The 14,686-nt window shown below is 41.5% G+C and overlaps 1 protein-coding gene across 2 annotated transcripts in view; it reads right to left on the reverse strand.

Annotated features, from left to right (window-relative positions):
- Window positions 1–1,110: 1,110 nt before the first annotated feature.
- pdzd2 (PDZ domain containing 2) overlaps window positions 1,111–14,686 on the reverse strand; it is a 54,938-nt gene continuing 41,362 nt past the window's right edge. Inside the window, exons 14-26 of one of the 2 annotated variants that reach the window (XM_056591684.1) lie at window positions 14,277–14,394; window positions 13,239–13,371; window positions 12,776–12,863; window positions 12,443–12,546; window positions 12,081–12,231; window positions 10,768–11,723; window positions 8,910–9,054; window positions 5,349–8,112; window positions 5,057–5,174; window positions 4,822–4,923; window positions 4,288–4,561; window positions 3,813–3,947; window positions 1,111–3,190 (exon numbers count right to left, since the gene is read on the reverse strand). In XM_056591684.1, coding sequence (XP_056447659.1) covers window positions 3,024–3,190; window positions 3,813–3,947; window positions 4,288–4,561; window positions 4,822–4,923; window positions 5,057–5,174; window positions 5,349–8,112; window positions 8,910–9,054; window positions 10,768–11,723; window positions 12,081–12,231; window positions 12,443–12,546; window positions 12,776–12,863; window positions 13,239–13,371; window positions 14,277–14,394 — 5,255 coding nt within the window. In that variant the 3' untranslated portion in view covers window positions 1,111–3,023. The remainder of the gene's footprint in view (window positions 3,191–3,812; window positions 3,948–4,287; window positions 4,562–4,821; window positions 4,924–5,056; window positions 5,175–5,348; window positions 8,113–8,909; window positions 9,055–10,767; window positions 11,724–12,080; window positions 12,232–12,442; window positions 12,547–12,775; window positions 12,864–13,238; window positions 13,372–14,276; window positions 14,395–14,686) is intronic. The other variant, XM_056591685.1, reaches the window with a different exon arrangement.

Genomic DNA, 14,686 nt, shown 5'->3' on the forward strand with positions numbered 1-14,686 from the left:
CACGCAAATCTATATATCGCTATCACCAAATGACTATCGGCCCATAGATCTGCTGTGCCAGTGCATTGAGCAAGTGAAAGACTGGATGAAATTTCCTTCAACTAAATGAGGACAAAACAGAGATAATTGTATTTGGTGCTAAAACGGAAAGGCTTAAAGTAACCCAACACCTTCACTCTCTGTCCCTGAAAACCTCAATCAAAGCCAGAAATCTAGGGGTTATCATAGATTCAGATTTACAACAGTCACATCAAATTAGTTACAAAATCTGCATATTATCGCCTTAAACATGTAGCAAGACTTAGAGGGCTCATGTCCAGCGAAGACTTACAAAAACTTGTCCATGCCTTTATCACTAGTAAGCTTGATTACTGCAATGGTCTCCTTAAAGGTCTCCTAAAACAAACTCTAAGGAAGCTTCAGCTTGTTCAGATTGCTGCTGCTGGAGTTCTAACAAAGACCAAAAAATAACCAAAACCAAACATATCACACCAATTCTTAAATCGTTTCATTGGCTTCCTGTAGGTAAAGGAATTTATTGTTGTAGTCCATCTTTGAAAATGTTGGTTTCATGCTAGAGACGCTAGCGGTCAGCAATACTCGCCGTAATGCAATGACGCGTGTTAGGAAAAGTGGGGTTGAATTCATTTTAAACAGTGCTGACTTTTCCTATGTTTGCAAGGAAGCACCCTTTCTTCTTTCCTTGACCCGATGAGGTTTTCCACAAAGGTTAAGGAAAGGAGGCATAAAGATTAGGAGATTTGACTTTCTGAATGGGGCCATTGTGCCCACATCACAAGTCAAGATAGAATTATAACTTTTTTGTACAATAACAATTACAATGTGGATTGAGCCAGGGTTTACAGGTTGACTCCATAAAGTCTTGCTGTATAGCAGAGTGGCGCAGCGGAAGTGTGGCAGGCCCATATCCCAGAGATGAATGGATCGAATCCATCCTCTGCTAGCAGTAAAATGTTTCAGGCCTCAACAATTTGTGCACATAAAATCCAAGTTATGGCTACCTTGCTAACATATGGATATCTGAAGACATTGGGCGAGCAGCAAAATTAGTGGCAGAGTTCAATCTTGTTGAAATAAAGCACATTTTAGTCAAAATGTTTTTTACACAAGCATTTAACAGGCGGAGGGGGAAAGAGATAGCAGTAAGATTCATTTTGTTGTTACTGCCAAGTTGAGTGGTGCAGCAGAAGCGTGCTTGGACCATAACCCATAGGTCAATGGGTTGAAACCATGTTCTGCTAGCAACATACTTTTTCCAAGTTTCAGTCCAAAAATAAATTTAAATTGACAACCAAGTCCAAAATCCTGTGCTTGCATAGGGATTACACCAAACATTGTGCCCACATCACGTTTTTAACAAGCACAATGTGGATTGAGCCAGAGTGCTCAAAGTTTATTGCAAATAAAGTCAGAATCATGTACCATCATCTACCTTGCTAGCATACAGATGTCTGAAGACTTATGTGCGTGCGTGCGTGTGCGTGCGTACGGTATGTATCATTTTTATAATTTTTTTATTCAACACGTCTTAACAGAAAAATTCAGGGTGACGAGAGCTTTGAAGGCTGTATCATTTCAGGGAAGCGGAAGGGGGCTGGTTAACCCTAAACCGAATTGAGTGATAGGGTACACAATTAAGAAAAAACAACGGTGGGCCTGTTCATAACTAAATAATCTTTTTTATAATGTAATAATTATCATGACATTTTTTTAGCAACCTTAATTTTGGGGGCCCCCGCCAGGTACTTGACGTTCTGCGTACTCTCTGCGTATGGGGAACAGCGGCCCTAGAGGGGAAGAGTTTAAGGTTTGGATCTAAACTACTGAACTTCTCTTCGTGACACCCTTCTGTTCCAATACCTGCAGCAGCTGTCATCTCATTTGAAAAGGGTGAGGTACACAGTGCAAAACCAAAATAAAGAGAGGGATTATCTGCTTTATTTCCAAGAAATACATAGTGAGAATTCAATTCAGTAAAAAATATATATACATTTATTTTATACAGATATATTCCAATGATTTACAAAAAATCTTTAAATTAGCCATGTTGTGTCAGTCATATGGAAAATCAGATAGAATATAATAATGATGTACGAAGCTTAACCTCGCTGTATTACGAAATGTTCAAGGTTATTTTCATTTTTATTTAAATGTACACTGAGCTAGTTAGATACAAAATAATACATTCCGTCACCTCGTTTTAAATACACACCTTTTACAAAAAAGCAACTTACAATGAAGCCGACAAATAATTACAAGATATTATTTACAAATAATTAATGAGTATATAACGTTTGATGGCAATAAGTCCTATCCCGAGATAATTTTTTTGTCAGTACATTTTGTCATTATGATCTCTTTGGCCAAGCGCGGCTCATGTTAAGTTTGTTCTTTAGATGGCCAGGCCAATTCCATCTCTTACACTGTTACTCATAACAAAAAAGGATCAAAACAGAGAAGAAGCGACAAGGGTACATTAAGGTGACAACTGGATCTGCATATTCATGAGAGATCTGAAGCTGTTAAGGGAAAATAAAACATTTAGATTTAGGGCATTTAGCAGACGCTTTTATACCAAGCGACTTACAAGGTTAATGCACACATTCAAACCCAGACGGCAGAGTCAACCATGCAAGTCGACAGCGAGCTCATTTTACCTCCTGAGCTAAACTGACCCCTTAAATAACTTAAGAATAAACTGCAGACAGTATAATATGGTATTGTGTGTCAAACACTTTAATTATAAATTCATCATGAATATCCCTTGTGTAAATTGTATTTTATTTGGTCAAATTAATCAAATTAATATATTAATTTAATTGTAACACGTACTGGCACAAATTGTTATGTAGGACATCGCTGACGTGTTGTACAAAGTACATACTCATTATAGGTGGAATGAAAGAAAATTAAAGTTGACAATTGAGTGACCTTCTTTGATCCATTTTCAGCAAGTAACCATCCCTAAATCCTGGTCGTGATGTTCCCCCTTTGTAGAAAAGTCAGACGGATGTCCTTGGCTTGCGTATGACAAGCTGCACAGGACCATCGCCGGCAGCCTTAATGAGGTTCCAGGCATCGTAGTGCATGAGGCCCACAAGGGGGTGGCTGTTGATGGCAAGGACTTCGTCTCCTACATCAATGGCCCGGGACAGCTCTGCAGCACCCCCTGTTGTGGACAAAGTACTCTAGGTTTCGATGCATTTGCAGTAAACTAAAGTCTACACTCCTTGACCGATGCATGGGTGGTTTTCCAACGCACTACCTATGATAGTATTCCAGCCGTTTCAGTCTAAAGGGTCATATTTTCTATTATAAGAAAGTACTGCTTCATCAACTTTTTGCAAAATAAATGGGCCGGCAACAAACCCACTTCCTGCGAGAAAAAAAAGAGAGTTGATGTTGCAGGCCGCAATTTTTCTCAAAGCACATATGAAGCAGTACTCAAAAATAGCCCAGCATAAGAATCCTCTTTAATTTGACTCCTTAGTATTATTATGACTATCAAATATAGCCTCCTTTGAAATAAGAGCTATAGATGGAGGACAACAGTCACCCATCGATTTAGTAAAAATGTATACATATATATGTTACACATATAACATACATTATTTAGTTTAATATGAATCATATCTCATAATTCAGAGACATTTTCTTGTAATTAAAGAAAATAATTAACCTCATAATTAGAAGGTATTTCTCTGCATGTCCTAATTACGACATTTTGGTGTCAGATTTTCAAACAAATGAAAGCAATACATCTGTAGAATATTCATGGATAAGGTTTTTACCTTTAAAAATACGTTTGACATGCAGTGGTCTGTCTCCCTGAGCCGAGGCTCTTCCCCCCTCCAGACTGAAGCCCAGCCCAGCAGAAGTCTTGTGAAGTTCTACCTTCAGAGACCCATCAGGATCTACTTCAACTACTGACAAAATAATGAAAGGTATGCAGTGTAAGAACAGGACACATGGATTCAAACATGCTGTTAGATAATAATTTGATCAACTACCAAACACATTTAAGTGATCAATTATGGGTGGAGTCACTAGTGTTCAGCTTTGTAAATTAAATTGATGCATGTGCCCCCATGCATTACTGTATTATACATAATATAATATAATCATAATCCAACACATAATCCAATGTTTCGATTGAATGATGAACATCAGACACTTTAAATCTGTATATTATAGTAAGTTCTATTTCTTAAAATAAATCAGGTGTTTGTATTTGCACACATTGGCCACATCTCATGTTATTCTGACCTGCTCCAGCCTCCATTGACCTCTTCTTGGTGCACAGAGAGGGCTGCCTTGGCTGATGTAATATGTCAAGGCATGGAGAGCAACTGTGTTCACTTTTTTTGCCTCTGCAAATGACAACTATGGTCTGGGAGAACATCCGGGTTTGATGGAGATGGAACAATGCTTCTCCGTGGGTGGTGCCTTCAAGGCTTATGCCATTTATGGAGAGGATACTGTCCCCCCTGCGAATGGTGCCCTCATGACAAGCAGTCCCGTTGGTGAACACCCGGTGAACCTTGGCAAAAATAACATGTAAGGGTCAGTAGAAATAATTAATATGTAGATTATCCCTGTAAATTGTTTAATGAATCATTTACACATCATTGACTTTGTTGACTTTTGTGTAGAGTGAGATTGGATTAGGTTTGAGCAAGATATTCAACTCAAACTTGGTCCTTAATAACATATAGCTGATTACCCTGTATGGCCCTTTGGATAACAGCATTTGCTAAATTACTAAATAGTACATATTTTGTTAGTAATATTTGTCCTTACGGTTATATATTTCTGCTCATGGTCCACTCCACCAGCAATACTAAAACCCAGCCCTGAGCCCTCTTCTTTGACGAGGACAACAAAGAAAGTATCAACTTTAACCTGTAGAGAGTGGAAAATCCAGGTCAAGTCCAATTACTCTGCTATGGTCATTAACGAATCATACTTAGAAAATAATGGTAGACATGAATGGCTTAAATAATTGTAGATACTACTCTGTGATTGAGATAGTTACCTCCGATAGAGCCTTAGTTTCTTGGAGAAGGGACAGCACATCAAATTTACTCTTCAACAAGGACAGCACTGCCTGAAGCCTGCTCTGGTCCAGAGGGGAATTTGCCAACTCCTTTAGACTGCAGGAGTTAAAAAATACCACACAACACTTCAGGAAAAACACAAACAATTTCTGTACTTCGATTCATAAATACAAATATTAATTGCCCTTCCAACTTGGTGGCAGGACTTTGTTTATCCAACGATTCTGATACATTTTTTAATCAGTACGTGAAACATCCTATTCATCTTACCTAATTGACCAGCCGCTGAGATCTGGGTGGTGGCCATCTGTTCTGGCATCTTCCTGAATTGATTCTTTCACGGCCCTTGGATTGCCTTCTATAAGAATCACCCCTTGTTCTGTTTGGTCAGAGCAGTTGTCCATGTTGGATTCTATCAAATCAGTAGGCTGTGTCCCTCGGTCAGTTTTAAAATACACTGCACTTGGATTGCTTCTGAAGTCCTCTGTGCATAGCTTGTCTAATTCAGGCATGCTGAGCGCCCTGAGCTCCCGCATTTTGATGCGGGAAAGGTTGGCATGCCCCCTTGCTTGCTTCTGTCTAAAGACAGGTGGCGTTGTTGGGCTGAGGCCATCAGTAGGTTTCAGAGCTACATCCATAATTTTGTCCTGGGTGGCTGTGTTGTCGTCTACAGCATGATCAAAGCAAGTCAAAGTAAAGCTTGAAGGAGATTTGGTGAGACATAGTGAGGAAGGCGAGGAAAGGTTGAAGTTCTCCACACCAGAACTCAAACTCCTCTTCAGTGCGCGACCGTCGATAGCACTGACTAAACCCATATAACCAGACAACCTCTGGTTAAGTGAAGGTCTGCAACTTAAAGCGTAAGCTGAAGGAATGTCAATGCCTTTAACTACTGGCTTTTCAAAACTTGCTAAATTTTCAAAAGACTTGATCTTTTGTTGGACTGAGAAGGGATTAAGGTCAACAGAAAATGCACCATCTGTAGAAAAACTTCGTCTTTCCATTGCTTTTAAATACAGTCTTGACCGACTGGACTTAAGGCTTTCATCTGTCTCTGGTGTTTTGAAAGGTTTAATACTACTATCACTTGCATGCATCTCATTTATAGACTCTGATGATTTGACTGCTGCCTTACTAACGATGCCATTTGATTTGGCCACACTTAGGATGGGGCATGGCAATATAACCATTGGAGATGCACTATCATTTGGGCTTCCAATATTTTTGTCTTGCAAAACTGTGTTTTCAGTTGTGCTACTTTGCTTTATAGTCATATGTTGGTTATGTGTCTGACCCGGTGTGGGAGATGAGGTGGAAGACAATCTGACCTCTATAAATGTCCTCTGTGTTGCAGATGTTTCATGTTTACCACATGTTTTGGCAGAGACTCGATATCCTTGCTGTGGTTCACACTCTTTTGCCTTATTGTCAAATGTTGCTACCTCTAATGTTCTACCAGGATGACTTGAATTGCCTTTATCTGGGCCTTTGTTTAATTTGGGAGACGCAGGACATGTTATCTCCGACTGTTTAGCAACTCTTAACCTACTGGAAACATCAATTTTCTTGGGTTGTAGTTTGGGTGACTGACGAGGTGAGCAGTTAGCACCTTTAGTGACAGGGCTTTGTGCTCTGGTGGGTAATAGTACAAGTGGCTCCTGGTGCTTGTTTCTATTCTTAATTGTCAGGCCTTTTAATCTTGGAGCCATGGTTTTGGGTCTATTTTTAGATTTCTCCTGGGGATTAGTTTTGCCTGAAATGTTGACACAATTTGATTCTGTTGCCCTTTGCAATGGAATAGGAGTGGTAGTATTTGATATAGTCCTGCAGGTGGAAAGAACTTCTTCCCTTTCATTGTCTCCTATTGACTGAGAACTCGACAGTGTTGTTTGTGAGCTGCTGTTGTCTGAGACGGTGGACTTTGCAGAATCTGGTGATGCCAAATTGTTCACACTCTCTTCAACATGTCTCAATGAAATTGCAGTATTTGATGGAGACTTCTCCATCTCTTTGGGATTTGATACTGGGAATTGCTTGATATTCAATGTAGGGGCCTCAGTGCAATACAGGCTTATACACACAGCACTTGAAGTCTCAACTTTAGAACATGAGGAGATATTGCTGTGGCCCACTGAAGACTCCAAGGGCACTGGAATTGAATCTGTGGAAAACTTGCATGAATCATGACCAAAGGAAAGAGTAGATTCCCCAGACAAAGTGACCCCTGAGGCATGGGAAATTTTTAGATGATCTGTCGCAACTGAAGGAACATCTTTGCTTGTCAGAGAAATTAATTCAGGGTCCTCCAGTAAACGAGAGGTCTGAGCAATGTTTTGCTCTACATTTTGGCCAGTATTCTGAGGAGACAAAGTCCCTTTTATTAACTTTTCCATCTGATCTGTTTTACGAAAACAAAGTTCAACTTCCTCCAAATCTGAGTCCAGTTCTTGGGATCCTTCAAGGTTGGCAGTTATATCCGTAGAATGACCGTCAGTGATGGAGTCACTTTCCGAATCGCTATCCATCCCAATATTGTACATGTGTTTAGAGCCATCATCTGATCCCTGTCCATTTGTAGGATTTAAAAGTAAATTGTTCTCTTTGAACTTGCCAACATTTCTGGAGTAACTGTTTAAAAATCTTGTCCCCACAATCTGTAGGCAACCCTTATTACTTCCTGTGTCAAGGTTTGAAAGGTGCACACTGGGCTGTGTTGGAGCAGGAACACCAACACTCCAAGGTGGGTCGGGTCCACAGGGAACAGGTTCATTGCCTGATGGTTCAGCAGGGGAGCCACTTGTCACATCAGAGGTACCCAAGTTACCTTTAAGAATGGCTATACTTGTGACTGGTATTTGAGAATCTTCGTTTGGTTGAACTATGGGGCTGGGATTCGTTCCTTGTAGGGAATTTCCTGGATTTTTCGTGGCGATTGGGCCATCGTTTTCTTTCTGGTGGAGTCTTGGTACATTGTCTTTATTGGCTCCATCAAAACTTCCTGATGACATTATCAAACTTGAAAGTCGGTTTACAGCTGTGTGGAAAGATGATTGATGGAAATCATTATTTAGGAGTTGTTAGTTAAGAGAAAAAAATATCAGATACTTATTTGGAATGCAATTTTAAGACGTTGATCATTTCAATTAGACTCAAAGCTTTAGCCACAACAATTTAGCCACAGCAATAGAAAATACAAAAAAAACACGGTTATATATGAACTGGAATGGATTGTTCATCACCAATAGAAACTTTAAACATTTTAAGCAGGAATGCATATTAAGAGGTGATAATAAGGATAATGTCTAAATGGCCAAAAGGGGTACTACATTTTGCTACTACTTTTAAAGGTTCCTAATATTATACCAGGCATACAGCGTGTAAAAACAACTAGGTAATCTACCATTGACTACTAAGGGCAAAATGAGGTAGATAGTCACCATAGATATAAGGGCAGCTGCTCGCAGTTCCCTATTGGGGAGCGAAGGGTACTGGCAGCAAGGGAAGTGTGATCCTACTTGTTAGTAAGACAAACTGCTCTATTGTCTCCAAATAGTTATTTCTTACGTCGAAAGACATTTTCCGTTGATGCTAATATTTTCCTCAATTATTTATTATTCAGTATATGACTATTCAATTAGAGAAACCTTTCAATTTTCAACATTACTCATGAATCCTATTTGAGACAAGATATATTATATCTGAGAGCTACATAAGCCAGATTTCTTAAAGACATATTTCTATGACACTGGGGCTACATGTAAATGTGAAACAGCAGACCTAAAGTCACCAGTCCTTACATCCTACGGTCGAGAAGATTTTCTTGATTCATACCTGATACAGGTCTCTTGATTTCCAAGGAGAGCGTTTCAGGAAGGTTTCGCATGAGATCACATATATCTTGATAGTTTGATCCGCAGACCTGCAAGGCCCCAATCACCACTATTTCATCTCCAACACTCATTTTGCCATTGGATTCCTGGAAAAATAACAGAATTGCCCAGATTAACGGCATTCATCATAAAACCCTTATCCACCAACACAAGGAATGAACTAATCATGAAGTATCCTGAAATAATGAAATGGCGTGATGATCCCGTCAGGAATATGAACCCTTTTAAAGGTCCCATGGCATGAAAATCTCACCTCACTTTATGAGGTTTTCTAACATTAATATGAGTTCCCCTAGCCTGTCTATCGTCCCCCAGTGGCTTAAACTTGTGTTTGGTGTAAAACGAGCACTACGTATCCTGCTCGCCTTTGAATAAATGGAAGCTCAGGCGCGCTGATTTGGAATGTGGCCCCTAGGGGTGAAACGGATCAGTGTGTCCACGGTTCGGTTCAGATAACCGTTTTGGGCCTCGGTTTCGGATACGGTTCGGATTAGGATCATGTCCGTGGTAGTAAAAAGGCGGACTTTTTTTTGACGGAGGGTTTGGGGGAGAAACACAAAAATGAATGAGACCCAAAGGCTATTTGCAATGTGTTAATTGACTGCAATCAGACAACTTGCAAGGCTTTTTTGTGCAATAAATGTTCCCCTAAATGCATTTGAAAACATGGTGCACTGAGTGTAACATGTAAGGGATAACGGCCGACGAGGCTTAGAACTCTGGCGACGAGCGCAGCATGAAGCCAGAGTTGCCTCTACCTGTCCATTATTTCCATCGAACCGGTCGACCTCGAAGGCCGTTATCCCGCTTATCACCCGTTTGTATTTATCTCCCGTATATTTAGAATATAATTGTATCAATTACTTTCTTTAAATTTAGGAATCGTGCGCTTGAACTTCAGAAAACAACCTATTACAGCTACCTCATTGGCTCGGGCAGCACTGGAGAGAATGCATTCCGCTGGGTCCTAAACACCCTTTTGTATCGGACGTAGGCTACAGTAGGCAAAATACGCTACATAAGGCAATGCCTTCATGAAACCGAAATCCGCGGATCACCAGAATGCTCCGAACTGTGGTAAACGAACCGAACGGATTCGGATACAATTCAAATCCGCTGCAGGCCTAGTGGCCCCATATGTCATCATAAGGGGCCAAGCTCCTCCCCTTTCTCTGCATTGGCCGCCTAGAGAATTTGGCCAGCCAATGAGACAATGAGCTACGACCGTGCGAGCGCCACGTGTGTGTGTGTGTGTGTGTGTGTGTGTGTGTGTGTGTGTGTGTGTGTGTGTGTGTGTGTGTGTGTGTGTGTGTGTGTGTGATTACACACACTGTAACACAAAGTGCAGGTGTCTTTGATATTTGGATATCCGTTCTGCTGTTGGCTCCGGCGGGAGACAATCGTGGTCAACAATCGCGGGCAACAATCCCTTTCTCCTCCATGTCGTGGTTCAGTCTACATCAAATTTATGTGGACGTGGAAGAAACAGAGACGTCGGAGAACCCGACGCAGTCGTTTGAGATTGATAATATCGTCTGGAGGTGCACACAGCTTTTGGCCGTGATAATATATATTATATGATCTATGCATAATATGATATTATTTAGATCTAGAGCTCCAGGACTCCTGCCGGAGCACCCAGAGGGTTTTCGAATATTTACAGAACATGGCCAAAGGCTGTGTGCACCTCGCCATTGCGATACATCCACTGTAAACAGAGCGCATGGTACCGTGATCTATATGATACAAAAGGCGTTGGACCACTTGAAGGATTAAAATTGTCAAAAGTAAACACATACCCTTTCAGCAGCCCCTCCTGGTCTTAACGCAGTGATGACCACTTTCAGAGGGGATGACTTTATCTCCAGATCTAGGCCAAAGGTTTCTTCCTTGCTCTTCCTCAAGACTACCTTGTCAATGGTGCACACACCAGCTAGTTCGCTGCCCTCTGCTCGCCTGCCATATTGAAGCAAAGGCAATGCTGGGGTCCTGGCCAGGGCTCCACCTGAGGGTGTGTCTTGGGATTGGGATTGGGAAGACGTTGAAGTCAGAGTAAGATCCACACCTCCTTTGAGCTTTGGTGGCTGGCCGTTTTTGGGCACCTCAATGCTCATCATGCTCTTGACACGCATCACCGCTTTGTGGTCCAGCTTCGGGGAGCGCTTTGACTCCAGCTGTCCACCGTCGCGGCTGATCTGAGGGTCTTTCTTTACATCCAGCTTACCGGACACAAAGCCAACATCAGCCGCTTTGCATGCTTCGAGGTCAAAGGGACTGCGTATGGGTGCGAAGGGGGACTCTGAACCGGAGGTCACAGCCACGCTTTCCTCAGACTCCAGGGAGCTGCTGTAGAACGGCGTGGTTGCCTCACTCCTCCGAAGCTGTCGCAGATCTCCCCCGTCATGACTTTCCTCGTCCACCTCTACGGACGACGCTGCGATAACCATCTCAGAGTGCTTCTCGGGTGCATGGGCAACATGTGAAATGCTAGGGTCAGCAGTCCGGATGTTGGCTGTCCTGCGCGACGGCAGCAAGCCTTCAGCATCTCGGGGGTGCTTATTGTGGTTGTTGTCGTCATCGCTGTGGTCCTCCTCGTAGCAGATTACGCGGCGCTGGCGTAGGAGAGGGCTCCGCACCGAGGAAGGGCTGCCGGTGAGACTCTGCTGATGCTTTAGGTCCACGTGGTGGTTAGTGACCGCGGGGCTGCTGCTGTTCTTTAGGTCTGATGCTTGGTACATGCGAGCACTTTTTGCTTCTGTAGAAAGAGGCCATGGGGACGAGGAAGAATCACTTTTTAGTAGTAATCCAAGTAACTATAATGAAATTTGAACATCCAACATCAAATCAAGCTTTCAAATGAATGAGCTTTCAAATGAATATATTTACTATATATGTATTTCAACCAATGGAATTTAATAACCATGGATCACTGATCTGTTTATTAACCTTTATAATGCTTATATATATATTTATATATATCATATCATTTGTATAGTAACTTTTCTAATGGATCACAATTTTTCCCTTTGTATGCCAACCTATACAATATTATGCAATATGGTTATGAGTTTCATTTCCTTAAATTGTTGGATGGTTTGGACCAGAACATTACCACTCTGAGCGATGGGGTGATCTGCTTGGGTGTGATGAGGTGCATCATAGTCAGAAGAACCCAGTGTAGTGGACGCAGATAGGGTTGAAGGGCTGGTCACTTCCTGGGAGAAATACTGGGAAAGCTCAGCCTCAGAGCTCAGGGACCCCTGCTGTGAATAGAAAATGTATAGTGTATTTTAGTTAGTTATTTCTAGTTACTTTCTTGACTTCAAACAAAAGATATTCAACATATTAGGTTTCTAATCTCACTGAAAACCTTCTTTATCTAATTTCACCAACAACTGCTGGTAACCAACTATGATGATATATATTTTCAGGAGATCAACACTGTGGGACTCAAGATCTTTCTGAAATCCTTACCCTGCTGGCCGGTTCCAGAAACCTCTTCATGGTCCAGCTGAGACTTGGAGAACCTTCTCCCTGCTTGGCCTTGACCGTTGGGGAGGGACTCTTGGAGGGCAGACCTGCACATTTAAAATACAGATCAGAACAACAGCTGTATATCTAACCCGACCTACTCCTCGTTTCAGCATGCAAAGCATTTGCATGCTCATCGTGGGAAGAAGGTTGCCCAGAATATGAACAGTGCCTAAAGGGTGTTCAAGGAGTTCCCTGGGGAACAGTGGAAACTGTAGTCGGTACTAACATACGATCAGTTTTTAAAACAGCAAGAAATAGAGGCAAAACACAGACCTAAGGTGTGACAAAAGTGGCCATCCTTGCTTGTGCTGTCCCGATGGGTGGAACGAGCGATAATATTGTCCATCTCCTGCTCTGATACCTACCCCAAAAAGGACAAGCAATCATTTGAAATGGGTTTAAATAACGAGAGAGCTTTGCTGTGTTGGGTTATGAGTTCTCTTGACAACCTTTATGATGCATTAAGGTCCTGGAAGTGATGCAATTAGCAGTGACAAATACATTTACGTTGTTTAGATCATTTGTTTGGAACATTACTATACATTAGAAAGAAGTCTAGCAATGTGTGTTACTGGCCTGAAAAATGTAGACCACTAATCTAGATCAGGTAGATTCACTGCAGATTGATCCAACTATGTAGACAACAATATTCATCTGGATTTCTAACGTAAATGGTTTTCATTAGTGCCCGATTGGAGAATCAGTAACAGCAAATGGGAGAAGCTGTGGCTCTTACCTTTGGGTTCGGGTGTCTGCCTATAATGAGGCTGACAGGCCCAGGGCCACACTCACTGAGGATGGCATAGGCCTCGCTCAGAGCTACATGCCGTAGGCTCACGGAATCCACCTCCAGTATCTGGTCGCCACGACTAAAGGGAAGTCAGTAATACAAATATGTATCAGTTGCATATATTAAAATGGGAAAATAATAATTGAAAGTTAAACCGTTATACGTAATTAATTTGTGTTGCGCACTGCTATCTACCGGTCAGGAAGCAATTATTTTGGCAAGCCCATTCTTCTGCACAGACACAGTGCCAGATTCACAATGCTCTTGAATGTATCTCTGATAATCCTGCATTGCTTACAGAATTTTATGTTAGAAACGTTTCTATTGTTTTGGTCTCACACGCTAGCAGTGGATAGCTCTACTAACTAATACCCTTTGTGACCTGTACCTGCGATAGCCAAGCTATGTTTTCATGCAGTACATTACAGTGTTTGCTTTATACATTGGTAGAACTTTTGCATTCACATAGTTACGTGAATGATACATACCTTTCCTATGCATATGCTATTGTCTGGGTACTGGTTGTTTTCTTATCTATTCAATATTTCAGTTTTACAAACAAAACCAAAAATCCAAAAGAGCCTTCTGTGTTTCTTGGAGGAGTTTAGAGTATTAACTAGCTGTCTAGCTTTGAACGAAAAGCACACTGCAAGGGCAGCATTATGACACTGTACTTACTCTACTTTCAAACACCACATAAAAGAAAACCCAAAATAAACAAAAGCAAACAAATCAAATCCTCATTCTCATTCTCATTCTCATTCTGCATGAAATCAGTCGACAAAAACTAAATGTATCACAAGCACAAGTAGATGGAGGGCAAACAGAGGAGGAATGAGAAAGGATGGGAGGAGGAGAAGAAACAGAACATGAAGAGGAAAGAGCAGTGCTGATTCATGTTGTTAGCTGCGTGCTGATCGCTCAAGAGAGTAAGAAGTACATTTCAGGCTTTGATTCGAGACAAAAAGACCCAGGTCATCTCACCTGAGCCGGCTGTCCATTTTGGCCACAGAGCCTGGCGCTAGACTGTGGATGTAAATGCCAGGGGCAGAGTGTTCTAGGGTCAGGCAGCACGCTCCGATGCCCAGACCTACTCCGGGCTCTAGAGATAAAGACGAAGAAGAAGATGAGGCCATATCCTTTCAAATTGAAAACCTTTTATTTATGTCACTCTGAAAAACTGCATGTAAGAGTCTTTGAAAGTTGTACTTTATTCTTCTGCTCTGGTAATCGCTCATGAAAAAAATGTAAAGTCTTTGTTAATCATACAATTGTATAGTGCATTAAGAGACATGAAGTGCAAAGCACAAACAGGTGCAGACAAACTCTATCTACATATCTATCAGCTTTCAGAATCTCAGGCCACTCAATCTTGATGTGAAGAGTTTGAAGTA

This window comes from Gadus chalcogrammus, chromosome 6 (assembly GCF_026213295.1).
Source record: "Gadus chalcogrammus isolate NIFS_2021 chromosome 6, NIFS_Gcha_1.0, whole genome shotgun sequence".
Taxonomy (NCBI): Eukaryota; Metazoa; Chordata; class Actinopteri; order Gadiformes; family Gadidae; genus Gadus; species Gadus chalcogrammus.